Source organism: Thalassophryne amazonica, chromosome 15 (genome assembly GCF_902500255.1).
Source record: "Thalassophryne amazonica chromosome 15, fThaAma1.1, whole genome shotgun sequence".
Taxonomy (NCBI): domain Eukaryota; kingdom Metazoa; phylum Chordata; class Actinopteri; order Batrachoidiformes; family Batrachoididae; genus Thalassophryne; species Thalassophryne amazonica.
Window position 1 is genome coordinate 23,880,837 of NC_047117.1, and position 24,224 is coordinate 23,905,060.

Consider the following 24,224-nt stretch of genomic DNA (forward strand, 5'->3'; position numbering starts at 1 on the left):
TTATGCTCTGCTTGACTACCGCACCAGAACCAAACAGGACTTGTGTAAAGAGCGCAACTCATTTTTTGCTAAACTCAACAAGGATCAAGACAGTGCAGGTTTTCCTTGCAACCAATCACCTCAGCAGGTGGATTTGCTGATGAGCTTCTCCCCTGACCATAAACACTTGATCATCCATGAAACATGCAGTGTCTTGGCCCTTCATGGTACATGAATGCACACCCCTGCTCTAGTGATTGTCTTCTCTGAGACTACAATTCCTGGCTTGACTAAGTCATTCACTTGTGTCTTGGCAGTTTTTCTGGGGGTCTTTGAAATATTTCACTTCTTAGCTCTGCCAGACTTATTCTGTGCTGTGTGGCTGTTTTTGAATTTCTTGATAATATTGTTCACTCCTGTTCTTGACACTTGGATAGGCTGTGATAACATCTCCTGCTTTGTGAGCATCAACAATTATTTTTCTAAAGTCTAAACTGATTTCTTTTTAAGGCTTTCTCAAGTGACAGCTCAAACCCTTACAGAAGTTTTTTATACTATGTGTACTCGGTTTAAAACTTGACATGTTTTTAGTATTACAAATTTAAAGCACATCATTGCACAACAGTGGTGTGCACAATGGGTTCAACAAAAAGCAGTGGTGGGCACAGATAACCAAAAAATTAACTTCAATAACAGATAATCAGATAACTGAAAAGTTATATTCGATGAAGAGAAAACAATAAACCACCCAAAAATGTATCGGAAGTTACAGATAACTAATTAATTCCAATATTGTCTCTTGTACATTTAAACAAATTTGAGATTTAATGCCACAATAACTTCTACTAATATTAAAAATAACAACAGACCCACACATTGAGACCACACTTTTGTCTTTAAACATTCTACCCCTGCTGGAAGCTCTTGTTTACTACAGAGCTCCCAACACAGAGGCACCCTGAGAGCAGCCCTAAAGCCAGCTCTCTATCAATTACAACACTCCGGTCAGGCGGAGGTCTTGAAAAATAAAGTCATGCTGACTTATGGTTTTGATTTATAAATATGGTTTAGTAACAAACAGACAAATCGCAAAGGATTCTGGGTAAAAGTGCCTCTGCTAAACACTGATTGGTTCAGTCATTCATTATTTAAACCAACACATTAATGTGACGTCTGTCGTGTGTTGTTAATTTTTTTATTTGTAAAAACACGCATTTTTACGGAGCCCTGGAAGTGTCATCGCAAAATGTTTTGCATGTGGAGAGATTGGGCCTCATGTATCAACGTTGCGTACGGCGATATTTGAGCGTATATGGGGTGTACGCCAAAACGGCTGCGCTACTTGGCATTTATCAATGTGGTCGTTGGCGTACGCTGCGCTGAAAATATACACCAGGTCGAGAGGTGGCGTAAATTATACACCAAAATGAACCAGCGCTGGAATCCACATAAAAATGAAGATGATCAACATGATAAACAGTGCCATTATACAAATCAATGCCTATGTTACATAAATAACACTTTCCTGATTATACTACATAATAATCAATACAAATCCTGCTTTTGCGGGATTGTTATGGAGCACGATCCGTGGCTACAGCGCTGACTGCAAAGACAGCGCTGCACGTCCTTTTCTCCAGACTTCGAGCCTGGAGCCAGAGCAGCGCTGAGCTTAACTTCATGTGGTGTGATCGTTTTAGACTATGAAATTGATAATAACAACTGTAGTTTCGTCATTCCCTTAATTCACCTGTGCTGCAATCAGGTTTTGTCGTCTCCATTCGGTTGTCATAATAAAATAAATACAGAAATACATTTAAAAAATAAAGAAATCTGACAGATTAGGCGTGTCTTATTAATTGAGCGAGCAAATATCCACATGTCAAGAATTATTGTCATGTGAAAAGAGAATACAGTGGTCCCTCGCTATAACGCCATTCACCTGTCGTGGCCTCGGAGTCTCGGGCGTATTTAGTCCAATTTTGCATGCCTTTTTTTTTTTTTTTTTTTTTACAGTGTTCTGTGTTCTGCATATCTGTTTATAAGAATCTTGTCGCCCAGAAGAAAAAAGAGTGCCAACAACTACTCATAACTGTTTGTCACTCGGAAACAAACACCTGTAGCCAGGTGTGAGTGGGAAAAGGCACGGCACCAGGACGCAGAGGCCCGATCTGTGAAATACTGGTCAGTCACTATTAATAATTTCTTATGTGTCCGACCTCGTTCGTTGATTGTTAAAATTAATTCGTTAGTTCTAAATGCCATCATAATTATTTATAGGAAAACTTTGTTTTTATTTCTCAAACAAATGTTTGGGCCTGAAAACAGTTTGGTATTATTTTCCTACTAAGGTTTGAACTTTGAGAGTGTTTACACACGAGAGAAAAGTGAGAAAATGTTCATGCCTGATTGAGAAAGTGTATAAACTGTGTAGTGAGGGGTTTTACAGCTTTGAAACGTCTATAATAATTGTAAAAAGTAACGCTGCCTAACGTCGCGGTTTCGCATATTTCGGGCTGTTTTTTAGAACGTAACTCCAGCGATTAATGAGGGACAACTGTAACACTTTATTGATTATATACTACAAAACAATTGATACGACGGCCGCTTTTGACGCTCTATTGGCATGCGTCGTGATTGGTGGAGTTCTTTTTCATTGCCGTCTTCCTGGCTTCCATGTCGTAAAATGAGGGTGTGTCTGAAGCGGAGTCTGAATATTTATGGGCGTGTTTATTATAATTACGGTCGTTTCCACCCACCGCATTTATCAAGATCATGTCAGGCGTACGCCAGAAATGGGCAGGTGCGCACTGCTTGATACATGTCATGTATGCAGCTTTCAGGCTCCTCTCCTGTGGAACCAGCTCCCAATTCAGATCAGGGAGACAGACACCCTCTCTACTTTTAAGATTAGGCTTAAAACTTTCCTTTTTGCTAAAGCTTATAGTTAGGGCTGGATCAGGTGACCTTGAACCATCCCTTAGTTATGCTGCTATAGACTTAGACTGCTGGGGGTTCCCATGATGCACTGTTTCTTTCTCTTTTTGCTCTGTATGCACCACTCTGCATTTAATCATTAGTGATCGATCTCTGCTCCCCTCCACAGCATGTCTTTTTCCTGGTTCTCTCCCTCAGCCCCAACCAGTCCCAGCAGAAGACTGCCCCTCCCTGAGCCTGGTTCTGCTGGAGGTTTCTTCCTGTTAAAAGGGAGTTTTTCCTTCCCACTGTAGCCAAGTGCTTGCTCACAGGGGGTCGTTTTGACCGTTGGGGTTTTACATAATTATTGTATGGCCTTGCCTTACAATATAAAGCGCCTTGGGGCAACTGTTTGTTGTGATTTGGCGCTATATAAAAAAAAATTGATTGATTGATTGATTGATGGCGACTTTGGTGTATTTCAAGTTTACGCCGTAAATTTACGCCACAAGTGCGCAACATTGATACATGAGGCCCAATGTGCTCACGTTTTATGATGTTGTAAAACGTGCTTTACACTGTGCGAGATGATTTTTCATGCAGGAATTTTTGGACCGGGTTTTTGGTTAATCGCGCGTCCTGCATCGTGTAGTGTACATGGAGTAACAAGCTTTAACATCTCACGACCACCTCCTGATCGCGATCGTATGGTCGAATGAAAATCAAACTTGTTATTCTGGTCGGCCGTCGTGAGGTTATCCTCCTGCTGAAAAGCTACAAGCATCCAACCGCTCGCAGTGTGCCTGTGCAAACACTGCAGAGCTGTCTTGTAATGTTATTATTATTATTATTATTTTTATTTTATTTTTTTTGCTGTTTTGTTTTGTTTTTAAACTTCATTTGTAAAAAAAAAAAAAAAAAAAAAAAAGCCATTTGCAAAGCCAAAAAGTTGATTTAACAATCATCTGATATAACCGGGGTCAAAACAAGACGCTTAGTACTTAGGGCGAATACTGCCATGAACACTACTGGCCAGTAGATGGCAGTAGAGGCCTTGAAAACAAAATTCCAGATAATCCCTGTCTGCTACATTTAAAATGCGTGGAATTTAACAAACGCAAACACAACAACATCTATAAACCCAGAGAATATATTCAAGAGAGTTTTAGGCACTAGAGTTTAATGGTGTTGTCTGTGGAGCCTGAACAGAGTGTCTGAAATGCATTTGTCCTGTTGTGAACGTGAGATTACATCATCCTACCCATAATGCATTGCTGGGCTCAGCATGTGCTCACAAAACCTTAAAAATTAGCACATTACTTTAAAACTAAAACATATATCTGATATTTTCAATTTATAAAACTTCAGACATGACAGTAATTTTAAATAACTTGTCCAAAATTAGTTTGGTAAAATTTTAACCATAAGTTAAAAATGTATGCCTCTGGATGACTTAGGTGATATTGCCAGCATATCGGTATGGTGTTAAAGGAAATGTTTGTTTTTTGACCACTTCTCCTTTGTCTGCAGAGAATAGAGATGCTTTTCATAGAAGCAGCTCTCTTCTGTTTGCAGAGGGTATAACTGTACATCTGTTACAAAACTGTTAACAGGTAGAAGCTGAACTGATTTAAAATTTTAGAAATGCTTGTCGCTGTTAAGCGGTCTCAAAGTTATCGGACAAAAGTTAATCGGAAGATAATTGGTCAGATAATGGTTTTTAAAGTTATCTAAAAAGATAATCCGATAATGAAAACATTATCTTCGATAATTATCTGTTATCGGATTATCGGAACTGTGCCCACCACCGACAAAAAGGTCAGTTCTTAAGGGAGGGGGGTAATAATTTTGACCTTAGTAGTTTCTGTGAAATAATTTTGTTTTTAATTTTGTTTTTGTGTGCATAATGTAACCATCCAAAATAAAATTAGGATGTTTAGAAATGCGGTGTTGAAAGTCCTTGCTTTCTTAAAAAAACACTTGGGGAAAATTTTGAAGAAAAGATTGAATTTCATATGGTGCTAATAATTTCAGGCTGCTGTGGGATATGATGATGACAAACCTGTTGCTAATAGAAGTAGATGACAAAATACTCATTCTTAAAACCAAGATGAAACACTATATTGAAATAATTTGATAACTAAAACTCATTAAAGCCCCTAAAGGTATAAAAAGGGTTTAGATCAAATGTCTTTAATTTGTATCAAGTGGCTTTTGGTTGTTTCTGGGCCACACTACATCAACATTATATTACTTGTGCTTCAAATATCAAAATGTAAGCATTCATATCACAGCTTGTGCACAGATTTTATCTTTCAACACAATTAAACTTTACAACCAAATATTAATGTAAAAGTATTGTAATTGGGTTCAGTTAATTTTTTTGTGAAGTTGTTGAATAAATACGTTGTGTATTTATTTCTACTATTTCTAAGGTGCTACTAATTTTTCAGTTAGAGTTTCAGACTCGCCCTATTAATAAATGTTAACGTTGTCATCCTACATGTTGCAATTAAAAAAAAAAGGATCACTTCAGACATATTTTAGGCACCAGCACAGTAGTACAAGTATCAGTTTATCACCAGTATCACAAAAAACCTAAACTAAATCCAACTTGATTGTTGACGGTGCATCCAGAAAGTATTCACAACGCTTCGCTTTTTCCGACAAAATTTTATGTTACAGTCTTATTCCAGAATGGATGAAATTCTTTTTTCCCCAAAGTTCTACACAAATTACCCCATAATCACAATGTGAAAGAGTCTTTTAGATTTTTGCAGATTGATAAAAACAACAACAACAACAATAACAACTAAGAAATCACATGTACTTGCTGCCAAAAGTGTATTAACAAAGCATTGAGCAAAGGGTGTGAATACTGTACATGTGATTTCTTAGTTTTTTTTTAACATTTTGAATAAATGTACAAAAGTTTCAATAAATCTTTCATGTTGTCATTAGACTTTTGAGGTAAAAAATTTATTTACTCTATTTTGGAATAAGGTTGTAACATAAAATGTGGGAAAAGTAAAGCACTGTGAATACATTCTGGATGCACTGTATATGTCCTTCTGTTCTGGAGAGGTCTGTTTACTGTTAGACTGACCGATAAAGCAAGCCCAGTTAAAGTAGGGTGGGGATTGTATAGTTATACAGACTAGCATCAGTTACTGTGATAACATGTTGTTCAATGACGGCCTTTTGTAATGAAAAACTAATTAACCATTTAAAATTTAGAAATCATCTTTGATGAAAAAGCATCATTACCACAATCTTATATAAGTGCAGAGCACATTATCAGTTCTTTGTACATGATTAAGTTGACATTCAATATATCAGTTACACTGGTAAAAGAAAAACATTTAAATTTCCAATGTACATAACAGAACTATGACTAATCAGTAGATAATTAGCACCATTCAACATAATGTAACACCTACGAGCATCTATAAAAGTAACAGGGGTTAATTCAACAAGTTTCAAATGAATGAGGGTCTTATTTACTTAATTGGGATTAAAGGTCAGAGCACCGTCATGGCACCAAGTCATACTGATCAAATCAGAATTACTTTGGAAATACTACAACCCCAATCCACACAATTCTATGAATAAATTAAACATTGCAATTGTGAGTTTGGCAGATCAGTGAAAAGGTTCAACAGATGTACAGCACCCAAAGCAAACATGAACACATGCCCAAGCAATGCAATTAAAGAGGCACATTGCATTTCTCTGCACTGTCAAATGCCTTCTTCACTGTGACAAAGAATTTATATTCAGATGTTGTCTCTGCACAGCGCACAAACCCTGAGGTGTTTTTTTTATTTTTTATTTTGTGAGTACTTTGATGTATACACACACACACACATTATATATATATATATATATATATATATATATATATATATATGCACACACAACACATTCCTGTGCACATTCTTCCTCATAGCCCAAAGCTCTCAAAACACTTGTACCTGAATTTAGTTATTCTCACACTTATTGTGAATGTAACAGTGGCAAAGCCTCTGCAAATAAGCAAGATGCATCAAAGGAAATCTTTGAAGCTCAAAATAAATCCTGATGCATTTTTGCTTTTGGAAACTTGACCTGAGCCTCACTAAATTATCGAGAAACAGAACATCAAAACATCTCAGTTGAGTTCCCCACCATCCCCCCTCCCCGCCCCCAATAAAAACCAAAACTACACTCAACAAAAATATAAACGCAACACTTTTGGTTTTGCTCCCATTTTGTATGAGATGAACTCAAAGATCTAAAACTTTTTCCACATACACAATATCACCATTTCCCTCAAATATTGTTCACAAACCAGTCTAAATCTGTGATAGTGAGCACTTCTCCTTTGCTGAGATAATCCATCCCACCTCACAGGTGTGCCATATCAAGATGCTGATCAAACACCATGATTAGTGCACAGGTGTGCCTTAGACTGCCCACAATAAAAGGCCACTCTGAAAGGTGCAGTTTTATCGCACAGCACAATGCCACAGATGTCGCAAGATTTGAGGGAGCGTGCAATTGGCATGCTGACAGCAGGAATGTCAACCAGAGCTGTTGCTCGTGTATTGAATGTTCATGTCTCTACCATAAGCCGTCTCCAAAGGCGTTTCAGAGAATTTGGCTGTACATCCAACCAGCCTCACAACCGCAGACCACGTGTAACCACACCAGCCCAGGACTTCCACATCCAGCATGTTCACCTCCAAGATCGTCTGAGACCAGCCACTCGGACAGCTGCTGGAACAATCGGTTTGCATAACCAAAGAATTTCTGCACAAACTGTCAGAAACCGTCTCAGGGAAGCTCATCTGCATGCTCGTCGTCCTCATCGGGGTCTCGACCTGGCTCCAGTTCGTCGTCGTAACCGACTTGAGTGGGCAAATGCTCACATTCGCTGGCATTTGGCACGTTGGAGAGGTGTTCTCTTCATGGATGATGCAAAGGAGATGTGTTGCACTGCATAAGGCAAATGGTGGTCACACCAGATACTGACTGGTATCCCCCCCAATAAAACAAAACTGCACCTTTCAGAGTGGCCCTTTATTGTGGGCAGTCTAAGGCACACCTGTGCACTAATCATGGTGTCTAATCAGCATCTTGGTATGGCACACCTGTGAGGTGGGATGGATTATCTCAGCAAAGGAGAAGTGCTCACTATCACAGATTTCGACTGGTTTGTGAACAATATTTGAGGGAAATGGTGATATTGTGTATGTGGAAAAAGTTTTAGATCTTTGAGTTCATCTCATACAAAATGGGAGCAAAACCAAAAGTGTTGCGTTTATATTTTTGTTGAGTATATCTCCATGAAATCTTTAGTGCCATTCTAAACATCCATTTCAACCAAATTTTGATTGTGTGAGTGCAGTGTGTGACTGACAACTGTCAGTGACTTTCTTTATTGCCAACGGGGATCTGACATGTCTCAATTTTTGCTACTAATATTTTATGTAATTGAGGTATATATGACATGTCTTCATTTTCAGAAAAATGGCACACAATTCATCAAGAAGAGTACTTGAGGCAGCTCACTGTCAGGTGGTTAGTTTGATTCTCAGTTTGATTCTCCATCAGACAGGCAACTCACAAAAATGCCCTCGAGGGCACACATAAAAACTCAGCCATATGAGTTGTGCAGATAGTACATTCTGAGTGCCAGTCCCAGCTCAGTTGGGTTTCATCAGGAAGGGTAGCCGGTGTAAACAACAACAAAAAACAAAAACCATGCGAGTCACAAACTGCATTTCCATAATGGGTCAATCGGAAAGTTAAAAGGATGGAATTGAGAGTTGGAACTTTGGATGTTGATATGATGGAGAGGAGAAAGGAAAGATATTGCATGTATAAGAAACCAAGTAGAATAAGTAAGGCCAGGAGCATCAGAGGTGGTTTCATGTTGTGGATGAGAGGAGAAATGGTGTTGAGGTCATTTTAAAGGAAGAATATATGAGTGTGTTGCAGGTTATGCAAGTATCTGACAGAGTGATGAGTGTGAAGTTAGAAATTGAAGAGGTGATGATGAATGTCATCAGTACATATACCCCACAGCTTGGTTGTGAGAAAGAATAAGATTTATGGAATGATTAAGATGAGGTGGTGGAGAGTGTGCAGAAGCATGAAAGAAAGAGTGGTGATAGGAATGGAATTCAGTGGGTATGTTGACAAAGGGAACAGTGGGCATGAGGAAGTACAGGGTAAATAAGGCAGCAAGGAAAGGACTGTGAAAGGGCATAAAGTAGTAGATTTTGCAACAAGATAGAAATGGCTATGGTGAATACTTTAAGAAAAAGGAAGAGCACAGGATGATATAAGAGTGGAGGTAGGTGGACACAGGTGGACTACATTCTATGTAAGAGACGCAGCCTAAAATAAATTGGAGACTGTAAGGTGGTGGCAGGGAAGAGTTTAGCAATCATATAACACTGGATGGTGGATTGTTAGATGACTTTAGAGGTGAAGAAGAGGAAGAGCTGATCTGGTGTGTACATATATATATATATATATATATATATATATATATATATATATATATATATATATATATATATATATATATATATATATATATATATATATATATATATATATATATACACACACACACACACACACACACACACTAATTAAACCCTCTAAGAGGGAGTTTGAAGCTTAACTGGGGTGGCTTGATGCAGTGGCCGACTCCACCCAACTCTTGACGAATCCATAAATGGGTAAAGAGCTGGGGAGTGGACAAGATTGTCATGGCCTGGATGGGAAGAACAAATACGAATGATTAACATATTTTGGCAGACTGGCAATAGATTAGGGGCAAGCATTAACTTTCAGGGGTCCAGGAATTTGCTGGCACATCCAAATCAATATTTCTTTATATTTATTAACCTGTAAGGGTTAAAAAGTGTGACTAGCATGTTGCCTCCATAAATGTGGCACCACCACTGGAGCAGATGTCACTAAACTCTCACACACCGCTAAGGACAAACATTTTCAAGTTCACAGCAGCAAAACAGCGAGCAGGTGGCTGCTGGGATATTAGCTGTTAATTAAAGTTGCCATGACCCCAATTATTCAGAGGTTTATAACTTAAAATAGTTTAAACTGATGACTTATAGAAATATTCACCCCTGTACAGTTGTCATGAATGGTGAAACTAGCTGTAGAGGTGAAAATGTTTCTTGTAACAAGCTGTAAACATGTATTCTCACTGTAAATTTGGGCATTATGCATGGGGTTCCATGGGAATTGAATATCGTTTGGAGCCAGCCATAAATGGTCATTGATGGAACTGCATGTTTTGTCACTTCTGTGTGAGCTTCATTTATCATAACCGGAGCTTACCACTTGGGTAGCATGCTGACATCAGTGTGTGAATGTGCATGTGAATGGGTGAATGTGGGGCATCACAACCCAGTCTCATGGCATGTCGTGATTCAGCAGCACAAAATATACATTAATCTATTGGTTCATCATATTGTCACGAAAAGCACCTCATTTTCGTCACGGCAGCACAAATTCATTCAAATTCATTCCGTGATGGCTGCACGAAATTAAAAGTGAAGCGGGAGGTCAGGTGGTTATGGTTAGGGTTGGGGGAAGGAGTAGGATTAGGTTATGGTTAAGGATCGGGTTGGGGGTAGAAGTAGGGTTCGTAATAGTGAGTTTAAAAAAACCCGTCACGGAAATTTGACTCATTTCATGACGGGCGCATGGAAAAAAAATGTGAGAATGGGCTGGGCAACAATATGTAAAGTGCGTTGAGAGTCTGCATCAAATGGATAAGTGCTACAGACATGCGATGTGTTGACCATTTATCAGTACTTACCAAGGCTGAACTCCACCTGAGGCCTTTTGACTGTTTGCATGACACCTGAGAAACAGATCAAAGACAGAGTTCATGGAGATGAAACAAGACACAATCTTAGCATTAGCAGATGGATTTGATCCATTTTGAACAATGTATTGCCGATGAAGAAACAAATGTATTTATCAGCAAAAATGTCAGCGATAATATTTTAAAACTGATTGAAATATTCTGCCAAAACACCACAGATTCATGGAACCCTTCATTTTACACTGTGCACTGATATTTATCTGCAGTAGGCATTCGAACAAAAGTTTCTGGGTGTCTGTCCTTGAGGTCAACAACTACGACAAAGAGTAACTGACCGCCTACTTTTATGATATGTAACCAACATCATGTCACCCTCATCACTTTGCAACACAACCACACAAATGCAATAATAATTAGCCACCTGCACAATGTGCATTTTGTAGAGGGACACTACACTTCAGACAAGTACTTTTGTCCTCCTGGGGTGCTTGGACACAATTGTTTTTGTTCCAAGGCTCATCAACCCCACTAATGGCCCGTGCATGCACAGTGTTCCCTGATGTATGGACATGACATCTTAAGTAATAGTCATTTCATATAATGAGCATTTTTCATAAAGACTGGAAATGGTTTACTTATGCTTTGGAGCTGTTTGTGTCTGTGCAATCTTTTGGCAGCTTTGTAATGAAGTCACGTTGATGTATACAGCCCACCTCCACCCCTACTACCACAAAACAAGTCTATGAGGTCTGAAGCTTTGATTATATCTCCTCATAGGGACAGTCACTCATTGCCCTTCAGTGTGAAAGGCAATTATGCTGCATTCCATTTACCATGACTGGGAATGGCAACATACCACAGGTAAATGGGTTCCAGTTTCCACACAACACGGGAATTCTGAAAATATACTGGACGTCTCCAAGATTTTGAATGTTACAAAAAGATGCGGTCTGCTAGAGAGACCTCATAGAAGAGGACAAATGGTGCAGAAGTTACATTAGGGTTTTAATTTACTGCTCAGTTCATAGCACAGTGTACCAGTGTGTTAGCATCAACCAATATCAGTGGCACTAATTATCAAACAACACTTTACATTTCATTGACTCATTCATTTTCTTTTCCAGTATATTCCAACTAGGGGCCACCAGAGGGCGGGGGGCAGGAGCCTATCCCAGGAGACATCAGGTGAGAGGCAGGGTACACCCTAGATGGGACACGACCCCATCGCAGGGCCACATACAGATAGAGAAACACATTCACAGTCTCACTCACACCAATGGTCAATGTAAAGTTTCCAATTCACTCAACCTGTATGTCTTTGGAAGTGGTAGGAAGCTGGACCCCCAGAGGGAACCCATGCAAACTCCACACAGAAAGGACCAGATCGGAAGCGATCCCAGGACCTTCTTGTTGTGAGGAAACACTGCTAACTAACCACTAAACCATATGTAGTATTTCAGACCATAAAATCCCATAGCAACATGTTTAAACACAGCAGTAGGACAGTACTGTGTGCACACCAAAAAAAAGAGAGAAGGGTTAAAAAAAAAAACAGCAAAAGCTGCAGCTTTCACTACTGATGATGCTTGAACGACCAAACTTGAGCTGTGAACACAGGGTATGTGGTGTTCAAATGAACTAAATAGTTGGAATTTTGAATTCAGGAGACATTCCTGGAGTGCATAACTGGGAGGTTTTGACCTCCAAGTACAAATAGAATGCACCAAATAACTCAAATATAAGATACTACAAACCATTAAGTGTCAGAAGTGAGAGACCTACAAGGAGAGCAAAACTTTTTCATAAAAAAAATATGTACATATAGGCACAAATCAAAGAACCTGTTATTTGAAGCAGAACTCTAGCTGAGGCTAGTCAATCTGCCTTTCGATTAATGTCCATTAATCCTGGTGTCTGGTAAAATCAGAACAGTTTAGCATCAGGAAAGTTGGGGCTTACTTTTCTGACTTGTGGCCAAAAATCACATCTGCCCATCTTGGCAGTAGCCCAAGAAGTAGGCTAGGCCACCATCAGGACCCATCAGCAGCTGAAAGACAAACTGACCCAAAGGTCTACAGGTATAGTGGTTGCTGTAGCAACCACTATGGTGTTTGAAGACTTTGATGCAATCGTTGGGAAAAGACTGACTATGACTATTTTCAGCAGTTACAGAACTGCTGGCCCCAACTGAGGATATCTACAGATGGTGGAATGGCACTTTGAAAAGCTGAGATGAACTTGACTCATGCATCCTCTGTGGAGTAGGCAGTTGATGAAGTTGGGAAAACTTGCTTGCCTTCTTGACAGAGGTTATTGAGGTAACTGGAAAACGCCACTGTGTTGAGGAACCTTGGCTGAATGACAGTAACCCTGAGATGCAGAAAACTCTGGATACTCTTGGGTTGTACTGGTTGACACCCCACTTCAATACTGCATAGAGTACCACAACAATACCAGTTCGGGAAAAAAATGGGAGGAACCATCACCACCACCTTTAATATCCTACATAGTGGTAAACCATACTGCTCCATCATTCTGGGAAATCGCATATCAGAAAGGATAATCCAAACTGATTGTCAGCATCTCAGATTCAGAATAAAAATAGTTCACTTCTTTACCCTAGGAAAGATCCTGGAGTGGTCAGGGGAGTTTGCCCATCCAATTTACATATACCGTGTGGAGAGAAGATTGATAAATTGGCTGCTATGGTTGTGGGTGGGAGTGGAGTGGGGGGTTGAATATATGAGTCCTAAAGCCCATTTCACACTGGGGCCAACGTAGAGTTGTGTATTGTGGCGTACCGACTACGCTGAATTATGCAGCTCTATACAGTTTAAGCAGCCCTACGCAGAGTTTTTGTTCCCCTATGCAGCAATAAGCTGAGGGCTAGGTGAGGTGGACACAAAAAATTAAACATGTTTAATTTTTTTCGGTGTAGAGCACTGGACGCAGAAAGTACCCAGTTTTTAAGCAAGTCTACACAACACTCTGCTACTGTAGATAAATCTACACAACACTGCGCTACTGTACACCAAGCCTCCACAATTCTACACAACCCTACTCCAGGGTGAAAACCCTTTTAGGTTTTTTTTAATCAGTACATACCACATTGATAGATTTTATCCATCGTGCTGGACTTTGCCGGCAGTGAGGCTTCAAAATCACGGAAGAAGAAGAAGAGGCGGGCCAAGCTTCCACATTCAGAGGACATGTCCAAATCCACTCCTCATGGATGAATTGCATGCGCCTTCACCGCTGCAGCTTTCTTCTGGACTTCCAAGTTCTCTCAAGATTGTGGCAAGTTAAATAAAGTCCATTAACTCCTACTCATGGACCGATCACCAGCAAGAGGACATGTCCACATCCAGGTTAACTCCTCACAGATGGATGGCCAGCGGGAGGATATGTCCACCGTCCACTCCTCAAAGATGGAATGGGCGCGAGCCGGCTGCCGCTCCACAGCACTTTCACCTTTTTAAGTTCTCTCACGATTGTGGCACGTTAATAAAGTCCATTAACTCCTGGAAATAATGTATTCTGACTTTTTCCAAATCAAATCCATCTGTGTCCAGGCAATCTGTAGTGTCATGGAGCCAAGCTTCTCCCCTTTGCATGCAAGGCTGTTCTCTCGCTATGTTTCTCTCTCTGTCTCTGTGCACAACTATGCAGCCGTGATGAGGCAGCAGGTTGTGTCCCACTGTACGTCTGGAAACGTGAGTGCCGTTTGCTTTCATGTACCATTTTGAAAAAAAAAGTAGGCAGAAGTGGACTGTGAGAGGCACAAAAATAGTGGTAAGCAACCATATGCAACTGTAAGCAAGACTAGGAACGCAAACATATGCTATCACACACACCAGTCTACACAGGGACTATGCCAAATCTGCACCATTTTCCAGTGTACTCCATATGCATCACAACTGTAAGCAAGCCTGGTATGGAAGGGGTCCTGTTTCTGAACTCTCACCACAATGTCAAGCACTTTTCAATGGGTGTTTGATCCCTGTCAGTTTATGCTGTCACCAATTTTGTTTGCAATTTTCAGTGTCAAAATATCAAGTGACAGCCAAGGTTTGCATAGTGTCATTTATGGTGCCCTCAGGTTTGCGTTTTTAATGAATTTTTAAGAAAAGTATTATATCTGGGAAGATACTGTTCCCATTCATACACTATATGAATTTTAGGCCGTACCGTCCAGCCCTACTCTGTACGTTCAGTATGGCAGACGTTAGCCACTTTACAGAAATTGCTCCAAGAAACCATGTTTAGAGGCAAAAAAAAGGCCTCTGGCCAAGGACGATTGGACTAGAATCAGTGTATGTCTGGTTTTTAACCACATGAAAGGCCATTTGGCCTGCTAAATGACTCCACCTGGCAGTCCTTCTGTTTGATGAGAGAAGGGGAAGGACAGAGAGTTGGAGGGGGTGGTCAAAGGCACGCTGGTTTCAAGATGCTGGTGAAAGTACAACATCTCCTGTCAGGAAATCATTGACAGCACTTAACTATAATCACTGCACCTGGGGTCCACTGAGTGTGTGTTTTGGGCCTTAATGATACACACTATGTTGAGTTTGGCTGTGGTTTTAATAAATGGATGTTGTGTCATAGTGAACACCAACATGCTATGCTGTGAATCAAAACCAACACAACTGGTCTAGTATTCAGGCTTCTTTTAATCTGGTTTTGAATTTCAAAATAAAATCCCCATCAAGCATATCGTTTATTCATTTAGTCCCAGAATGACAGACATTTTCCACTGCTCTCGACTACTCAATAAGTCATCTCAAACCACAGATGGTCTTGCCCAAAATGGGTTGTTGGAGTGACAGTCCAGATAACACAGCACCAGAAACTGGCACAATCAGCGGGAACAATCTCAGCCCAGCAAGCTAAAGAGCTCTTATCTGCCACTGCACCACACAATGTGAGGAGATATGACCCCTGAGGCATGATGTAGTAGTGATAATGCCCCACAACATACCGACACACAAAGTATATTTTAATGTATAATACCATTGTTGCACAAATTTGTTGACATGCCCATGTACACAATTCATTAACTGCATGTTTACTGCATCTGAATGTGCAACAAAGATTGCATTTCATTAGCTTGACACAATTTTATGTGTTTAAAGGTGCCATAAATGGTTTCATGGCCACTAGATGTAACACTTGTATGAGCATCTCAGCACCAAGATACATCTGAATCTGTGTTCTAGTCTGGATTCTTCATCAAAAGCCTTTTTTAGCCTCTGAAAGCAGTTTCTTCCATTTTGCATTTTGCTACCGTCCATCACGTTGAATGCCAACTGCACAGCTATGCATTGAGCTCTACTGTGGGTAGGAGCAATAATTATACTGGGTGGGACTCGTGCACGAACTGTGCATGCAAATCCCAAATCATAAAATCTGAATCTATTTCGTGAAGATTCAAGATTTCCTTTGATTAAATGGAGCAACATTTTCTGAAGTTTTGGGGTCTGTAAAGTCAGCTGAGTTTGTCCTTAGTGGTGGGGAGTAATCTCTTTACAAATGTGAGGAGGGGCAATGGCTATACAGGGCAGGACTCATATGCACCAAATATGCACGGGACAGAAAACCTCAAATAACACACTCAGAGGAAGTGTTACTTCATTTTTATGCAGGATGCCATTAAGCCATAAAATCTTTCCACAGATAATACTTGTAGGCTGCTATGTTCATGTTTAAAACATCATTTAGAGTACCTTTAAAGACATTCTATAATGACTGCCATAAACATTTATAGGCACTTTATATATTGCAGCTCCAGGATCTTACTGTTTTGTTGATGGGACTCAAATCCTTTATATTGAAGATCGGCTCCAACTTTCTCAATTCTGTTTTCATCTATTTTTATCTTATTTACTTAACTTTTTTTTCCCGACAAGCAAAAGTGGGGAAACTCAAAAGGTCCAAGGTGACAATTATGACTGTGCTTTTAAGACAATGTGACTGTCCAAAACAAAAATAAAAGATCTAATTACAATAATTATCCGTTTCATGTGGAGATGGAAAACACTTGTAGTATCCGTGTCAGTCGCATCTTTCTTAACGTGTGATACTTTTCAGGGAATCCAATTTAAGTGGATGGATAAGTGTATGTGGAGAAAAGTGGCACAGGTGTGGTATTTATAATCGATATCTTCTGGCATTATGAATATGGTAATAAGCTCAGCAAGGCGGCAGGCAGCCAGGCGGCACATGCAGATGTAGCTCCTGAGGGGACCAAAGCAAATGAGGTGTGCCTGCCCGCTATACTGCAGTTTCATCTGGCTCTAGAAATAACAGCGCAGCCACACTGTAGCTCCAATCTATCAGCCTCCTGTCTGCGGGTGGTATCGGCGGGGGGAAAGGCTTGCTGAAGGGACAGGAGAGGGTAATTTATTAAGATGTGAGCAGACGAGGTGATTTCTCCAGAATGACAACGTTAATTAATGTACAGGGACTTAAACTGTCTGTCTTGCAGATGATCATTTAACCCTCTTCCCTTCTCATTGCCCCGCTTGCTCACCCACTGTACAATTTGATAACCACGTGGCAGCATAGAGCAGATACCGTGAAAGAGGGCACGAAAAGTGGGAAATGAGGGGAGTGTGCGAATAGCTTTCACATGGGATTGCTTTGTATTCCTGACTTCACACACACACACACACACACACACTAAACGTGTGGCGTGGTGGCGGTGGAGGGGATTTTCTGTCAAAAAACTGCATATCATTGCTTCTTCTCGATCATAAACTGACAGTGCAACGAATAAGGCAATTTCCAAAAAGGGTTCAGGCAAACTCCACATCTTCTCTTGTTTATCCTCTTCATGAATAGATATTGCACACACAAGTCTGCATCTAAAAAACAAAACATGTTTATATTTAGAGTTGTATTTGCCTTGGATTTCCATGTGTTATTAATAATTCACTTATTGTGTGCGACTCACCGTGAGACCAGATCTTTTTTGGATAAAACTGGATGTCATATTTTATGACTGATCCCTTCCCTCCCCATCGTGCAGTTTAATTTGGCCAAACACATGCACATCCTCTCTGGTAATTCCAGTCAACAGTCAGGCTGGCGTACCTCTAGCTAGATTGATGGCTGCAAAAACACGCTTCACATTAAGACGAGTGCGGCTGAATGGGATAGTGAGTTATTGTCACATTACTGCCACAGGAGACAGAGTGGACATACGGTTTTGTTGCCAGCCTCTTAGTAAAGTGTTCAACAATGGGAGACAACGTGCAAAGTGAGGCATTTTGCTCCAGAATAATTTGGGGATGGAAACCATTACAGTGTCTCATTCCTCTTAACTAAAGCCCATTTTAAAAAAAGCAACTACTACTCAAATGTTCCTGCTCTCCAGTAACTCAGAAAAGTTGCTTCACTAGCATTGTGAGGGAGCATCACCTACAACATCATGTTGCGCATTTCGCTGGACATGATTCAGCACACAGGTGCTTCACTTTTCCAGACCCCAACAGCTGGAGAAGGCCAAGGGGATGCAAACTTTTCACCTGGCCAAGACAGATGGATAGCTACTTTCAAGAGGAGGGGATGGACCAGTTGTCTGCCTTGGTGGTTGTAATCCAGGACCTGGGGCAGTTCCGTGATGTAGTGGATGCTGCGATGCCCAGCACCAGTATGTTCCCAGACTTGACTCAACTTGTGCCCTGATGATTCTTTGGTTATCTTTGTAAATTAGTCAGTGTTGGGGACCAAACTACAGTAGTGTTCAGTATAATAGTAGTGCTATGTGACTAAAAAGATTCATTCAGGTTTTGAATATATTTCTTATTGTTACATGGGAAACAAGGTACCAGTAGATTCTCACAAATCCAACAAGACCAAGCATTCATGATATGCACACTGTTAAGGCTATGAAATTGGGCAATTAATAAAAAAAAAAGTAGAAAAGGGGGTGTTCACAGTAATAGTAGTGTGGCATACAGTCAGTGAGTTCATCAATTTTGTGGAACAAACAGGTGTGAATCAGGTGTCCCCTATTTAAGGATGAAGCCAGCACCTGTTGAACATGCTTTTCTCTTTGAAAGCCTGAGGAAAATGGGACGTTCAAGACATTGTTCAGAAGAACAGCGTAATTTGATTAAAAAGTTGATTGGCGAGGGGAAAACTTATACACAGGTGCAAAACATTATAGGCTGTTCATCTACAATGATCTCCAATGCTTTAAAATGGACAAAAAAAAAAAAAAAATCAGAGACGCATGGAAGAAAATGGAAAACAACCATCAAAATGGATAGAAGAATAACCAGAATGGCAAAGGCTCATCCATTGATCAGCTCCAGGATGATCAAAGACAGTCTGGAGTTACCTGTAAGTGCTGTGACAGTTAGAAGACACCTGTGTGAAGCTAATTTATTTGCAAGAATCCCCCGCAAAGTCCCTCTGTTAAATAAAAGACGTGCAGAAGAGGTTACAGTTTGCCAAAGAACACATCAACTGGCCTAAAGAGAAATGGAGGAATATTTTGTGGACTGGTGAGAGTAAAATTGTTCTTTTTGGGTCCAAGGGCCGCAGACAGTTTGTGAGACGACCCCCAAACTCTGAATTCAAGCCACAGTTCACAGTGAAGACAGTGAAGCATGGTGGTGCAAGCATCATGATATGGGCATGTTTCTCCTACTATGGTGTTGGGCCTATATATCGCATACCAGGTATCATGGATCAGTTTGGATATGTCAAAATACTTGAAGAGGTCATGTTGCCTTATGCTGAAGAGGACATGCCCTTGAAATGGGTGTTTCAACAAGACAATGACCCCAAGCACACTAGTAAACAAGCAAAATCTTGGTTCCAAATCAACAAAATTAATGCCTCGCAGTTGTGAAGAAATCATGAAAAACTGTGGTTATACAAATAAATACTAATACTAATAAATACTAGTATAGTGATTCACAGGATTGCTAAAAAAGCAGTTTGAACATAATAGTTTTGAGTTTGTAGCGTATGCTACGCGTAGCGTACAGCAGATGCTACTATTATTGTGAACACCCCCTTTTCTACTTTTTTTTTTTACTAATAGCCCAATTTCATAGCCTAAAGAGTGTGCATATCATGATTTCTTGGTCTTGTTGGATTTGTGAGAATCTACTGAATCTACTGGTACCTTGTTTCCCATGTAACAATAAGAAATATACTCAAAACCTGGATTAATCTTTTTAGTCACATAGCACTACTATTATTCTGAACACTACTGTATTTCTATTGTATATTAATGATATTTCTAAGGTGTCACAGATACTTGAACTGGTATTGTTTGCTGATGACATGAATATTTTCTGTTCTGGGGAGAATTTAAAAGAAATGGTAGAGGAAATCACTGAAGAAATTAACAAATTGAAAATATGGTTTGACCGAAACAAATTGTCATTGAACTTAAATAAAACAGTTATTTGGGAACTGCAGAACCAATGAGCAAGTACGAATACAGATGGATGGGATGCAGATTGAAAGGGTTAATGAAAATAAATTCCTTGGGGTAATAATAGATGAGAAAATCAGTTGGAAACCACACAACAAATATATACAAACCAAATTAGCAAGAAGCATTTCAGTGTTAAACAAAGCAAAACATGTTCTGAATCATACATCACTCCGCATCTTATACAGATCCACTGTCTGTGTTATGTGTCGGACGCAGCTCGGAGAACCGACCAGCGTTTGAAGGACCCAGTATGAAATAAGCAGAGCACGGTACAAAGGCTAACTGAATTTAATACATAACAGTGATGTGATACAAAACAACAAAAGAGTGTGCGGTCTGGCGGGGTGGTGATACGGTGCGCTCCCAGCAGCGCTAACGGTCCGGAGCCAGAAGCCGTTCAGACCCAAGGACCCCGCCGACACCCCCCAGGTGGCCGCAACAAACCGATTCTGTGAAAGAAGGAACCATTATGTGAGTCCACACTCTACACACAGAGAGACCACTCAAAAGGTGTACATAAACAGCAAACACTTCCTGGCTTAATTACTAATCAGCTTCCCAACCTGCAGGCATGGAACATCCAGTTCACAAAACTCCACTGCAGTGGAAGCCGATACATGACTAACGTACAGCTCAATATAATAAGGTGTGAGGGACACCACATTTACTGACTGTATAAACGTTAGTCACAAAATCTAACGTACCTCAGGAAGTGTGCTGACGAGCGTGAGACCTCACCCCCTCCTCTTTCACAGACCGTGCATCAAAACCTGGATGTTCTCTGCATCCACTGATGATGAGATGGCTCCCGAGACGACGATCTCACCCGTCTGGTCACAAGGTCGAGTCTCTGGCAAATACACACTGTACACTCCAGTCTTAAATGCCACCATGTTCCAATCCATATAGATGCACCACAGCTGTGAGTCCTGACGAGCCGCAGGTGATCAGGGTGAGGTCCTGATAACCTCAGCAACACAGCCACTCAGTCCCAAATGCAAGCCACCTGGAAGGAAAAACAAAAGACAGAAACAAAAAGGCAGCCAGGCCCCCCAGCCATACAACAGTACCCCACCCTCACGGGAAGCCTCCCGGCGACCACACAAACCTGGCCCAGGAGAAACACCCCCCTCCAGGGACCATGGCTGGAAACCGCATCTGCATTCGTCTTCCAACAGAATGGTTGATGTCCTCTCCTCTGGCTGCATCCTTGCCTTTGTTTCAGTCAGTCACTTAGCACAGGTGTGGCCAGGAGTTCTTAAACCTGTGCGGTCAGCCTTTATCCAACCATGTGCGGTCATTAGTCATAAAACAAAAAAGACAAACATAAACAACCAAACCACCCCCCCCTCCCCAGGGGACCGTCCTATCAAACCCCGGGAAGAGGAGAAAAGAAAAACCCCAAACTTAAGCTTACAAATAAAAGCGCTAAAACACCCCCCCCCCCAAACGACATGTAGGGACCAACACCCCCCAGAGGACTTCCCGCCAGCTCCAGGAGTAATAACCACAGCCGAGGTCCCTCTGGGATCCAACGTCACCCACGGGGACTCCCAGCGCCTCCCAGAGGACCACTCGTCAACCCCAGGAGACGCCTCCCCTCATGACCAACGGACCCAGCCCCGGCCGTCTATGGCTAGATGGACCCACAGCCCTTTCCCCCCCAGAGGACACCACAGTCAAACCCTGAGGGCGGAAACTGGGGGGAAAAACAAGAAGAGAGAAAAAAAAAAAACATACAAACAAAACAACCCCAACCCCACCCCCTTGGCGCAGTGGAAACTGGAAGCACGTCCAGTGTCACCAACCGTGACTATACCCCAGAAGCCAACCGGGAGGAGTGGAACAGCGGTTATGGCAAACGGCACAAAACGGCGCCACTCCTCCGACTTCTACACCAGCCACTACCTGCGGGTATATCCCACTGCCCCAAACCTCAGCCACGCCGATGGCAGACGGCCAAAGGCGTGCTGAAGCCGGAGGTGGAACAGGGAATCAAAAAACACCCCCCCCCCAGGTGCAGAGGTTACCCGGGAAATGCCCAGTATAACCAAACTGCACCACTCCAGCAACGCCGACACTACGGCTCACCCGGCTGGAGCCAGAGGAGAAGAGAGGGAAGAAAAAGAAAATACCCCAAACCCCCCCCCCCCCCCCCCCCCCCACTCCCGGGTGCAGAGGCTACCTGGGAAATGCCCAGCACAACCAAACTGCACCCCTCCAGCAACGCCGACACTACGGCTCACCCAGCTGGAGTCAGAGGAGAAGAGAGGGCATAACAAAAACAAACAAAAAAAAAGAAAAAAAAACCCAAGTACCACCCCATCACCCCCCAGGGGACCGTCCCATCAAACCCTGGGGAGGTGAAACAAAAAGAAATAAAAAGAAAGACTAACAGACCAACATACAGTTGTTTGGGTCCTTTTTTTTTTTTTTTTTTTTTTCTTCTTAGACAGGCTGCAGGGTCACAACCCCAGACACAAACAGTGGAAAAAAAAAAATAAATCCCACACAAAAACCAACTCAAAAAACACCCACACGAAATGAACTAACACAAAACATATCAGTGACGTATACCGTTAAGCTCAAACAAATCGAACACACCTGTTCTAACTTAAGAGCTTAACGGTAATGTGACTAAGTCACCAAAAGAGGGAGGCAAAGTGCTAAAAATGAAAAAAAACCCTTTGGTGACAGAAAACAAACGAGCTGCATCTCCGTGCGCAGCTGTGTGCAACACACAACCAAAATGTGCTCAACTAAATAACGCCGGAGCTGATACAACAGACGCAGTAGTTATCTTTATCTGGGGAAACGGGGCTACAACTGTAACACAGGAAGCTCAGCGACCCGTGCCACAGAGCTCCGCCGTGCGCGTGCACCCATTACAGACACACTCTTGCAGCTCCCGTTTAAACCTCTTATCCGGTCGGAGCGTGACACGAAGCCGTCGCCAGTCACACTCCACCACGACCCACGGATAAGGCACAAACACAGGAACACGGCTGCAAGAGAGCACAAATCAGTATTCAGTAATGGGTCTCAAACACGCACCATCCAGGCGGAGAGCACCCGCAACTGATCCGGATAACTACTGAACGTCTGCTGCCGCCTTCCCGGCGCGTTACCGTCTCTGCTACCGCTGGGTCCGTGATGTTTGGCCAGAGACTACTGTTATGTGTCGGACGCAGCTCGGAGAACCGACCAGCGTTTGAAGGACCCAGTATGAAATAAGCAGAGCACGGTACAAAGGCTAACTGAATTTAATACATAACAGTGATGTGATACAAAACAACAAAAGAGTGTGCGGTCTGGCGTGGTGGTGATACGGTGCGCTCCCAGCAGCGCTAACGGTCCGGAGCCAGAAGCCGTTCGGACCCAAGGACCCCGCCGACACCCCCCAGGTGGCCGCAACAAACCGAGTCTGTGAAAGAAGGAACCATTATGCGAGTCCACACTCTACACACAGAGAGACCACTCAAAAGGTGTACATAAACAGCAAACACTTCCTGGCTTAATTACTAATCAGCTTCCCAACCTGCAGGCATGGAACATCCAGTTCACAAAACTCCACTGCAGTGGAAGCCGATACATGACTAACGTACAGCTCAATATAATAAGGTGTGAGGGACACCACATTTACTGACTGTATAAACGTTAGTCACAAAATCTAACGTACCTCAGGAAGTGTACTGTCGAGCGTGAGACCTCACCCCCTCCTCTTTCACAGACCGTGCATCAAACCCTGGACGTTCTCTGCATCCACTGATGATGAGATGGCTCCCGAGATGACGATCTCACCCGTCTGGTCACAAGGTCGAGTCTCTGGCAAATACACACTGTACACTCCAGTCTTAAATGCCACCATGTTCCAATCCATATAGATGCACCACAGCTGTGAGTCCTGACGAGCCGCAGGTGATCAGGGTGAGGTCCTGATAACCTCAGCAACACAGCCACTCAGTCCCAAATGCAAGCCACCTGGAAGGAAAAACAAAAGACAGAAACAAAAAGGCAGCC

General features: G+C 41.8%; 1 protein-coding gene across 1 annotated transcript in view; it reads right to left on the reverse strand.

Annotated features, from left to right (window-relative positions):
- The window catches only part of inpp4b (inositol polyphosphate-4-phosphatase type II B), a 468,720-nt gene that overhangs the window by 431,325 nt on the left and 13,171 nt on the right, over positions 1 to 24,224 (reverse strand). The window contains exon 2 of the mRNA XM_034187536.1: positions 10,739 to 10,783. Within this exon, the coding sequence (XP_034043427.1) occupies positions 10,739 to 10,783 (45 nt within the window). The remainder of the gene's footprint in view (positions 1 to 10,738; positions 10,784 to 24,224) is intronic.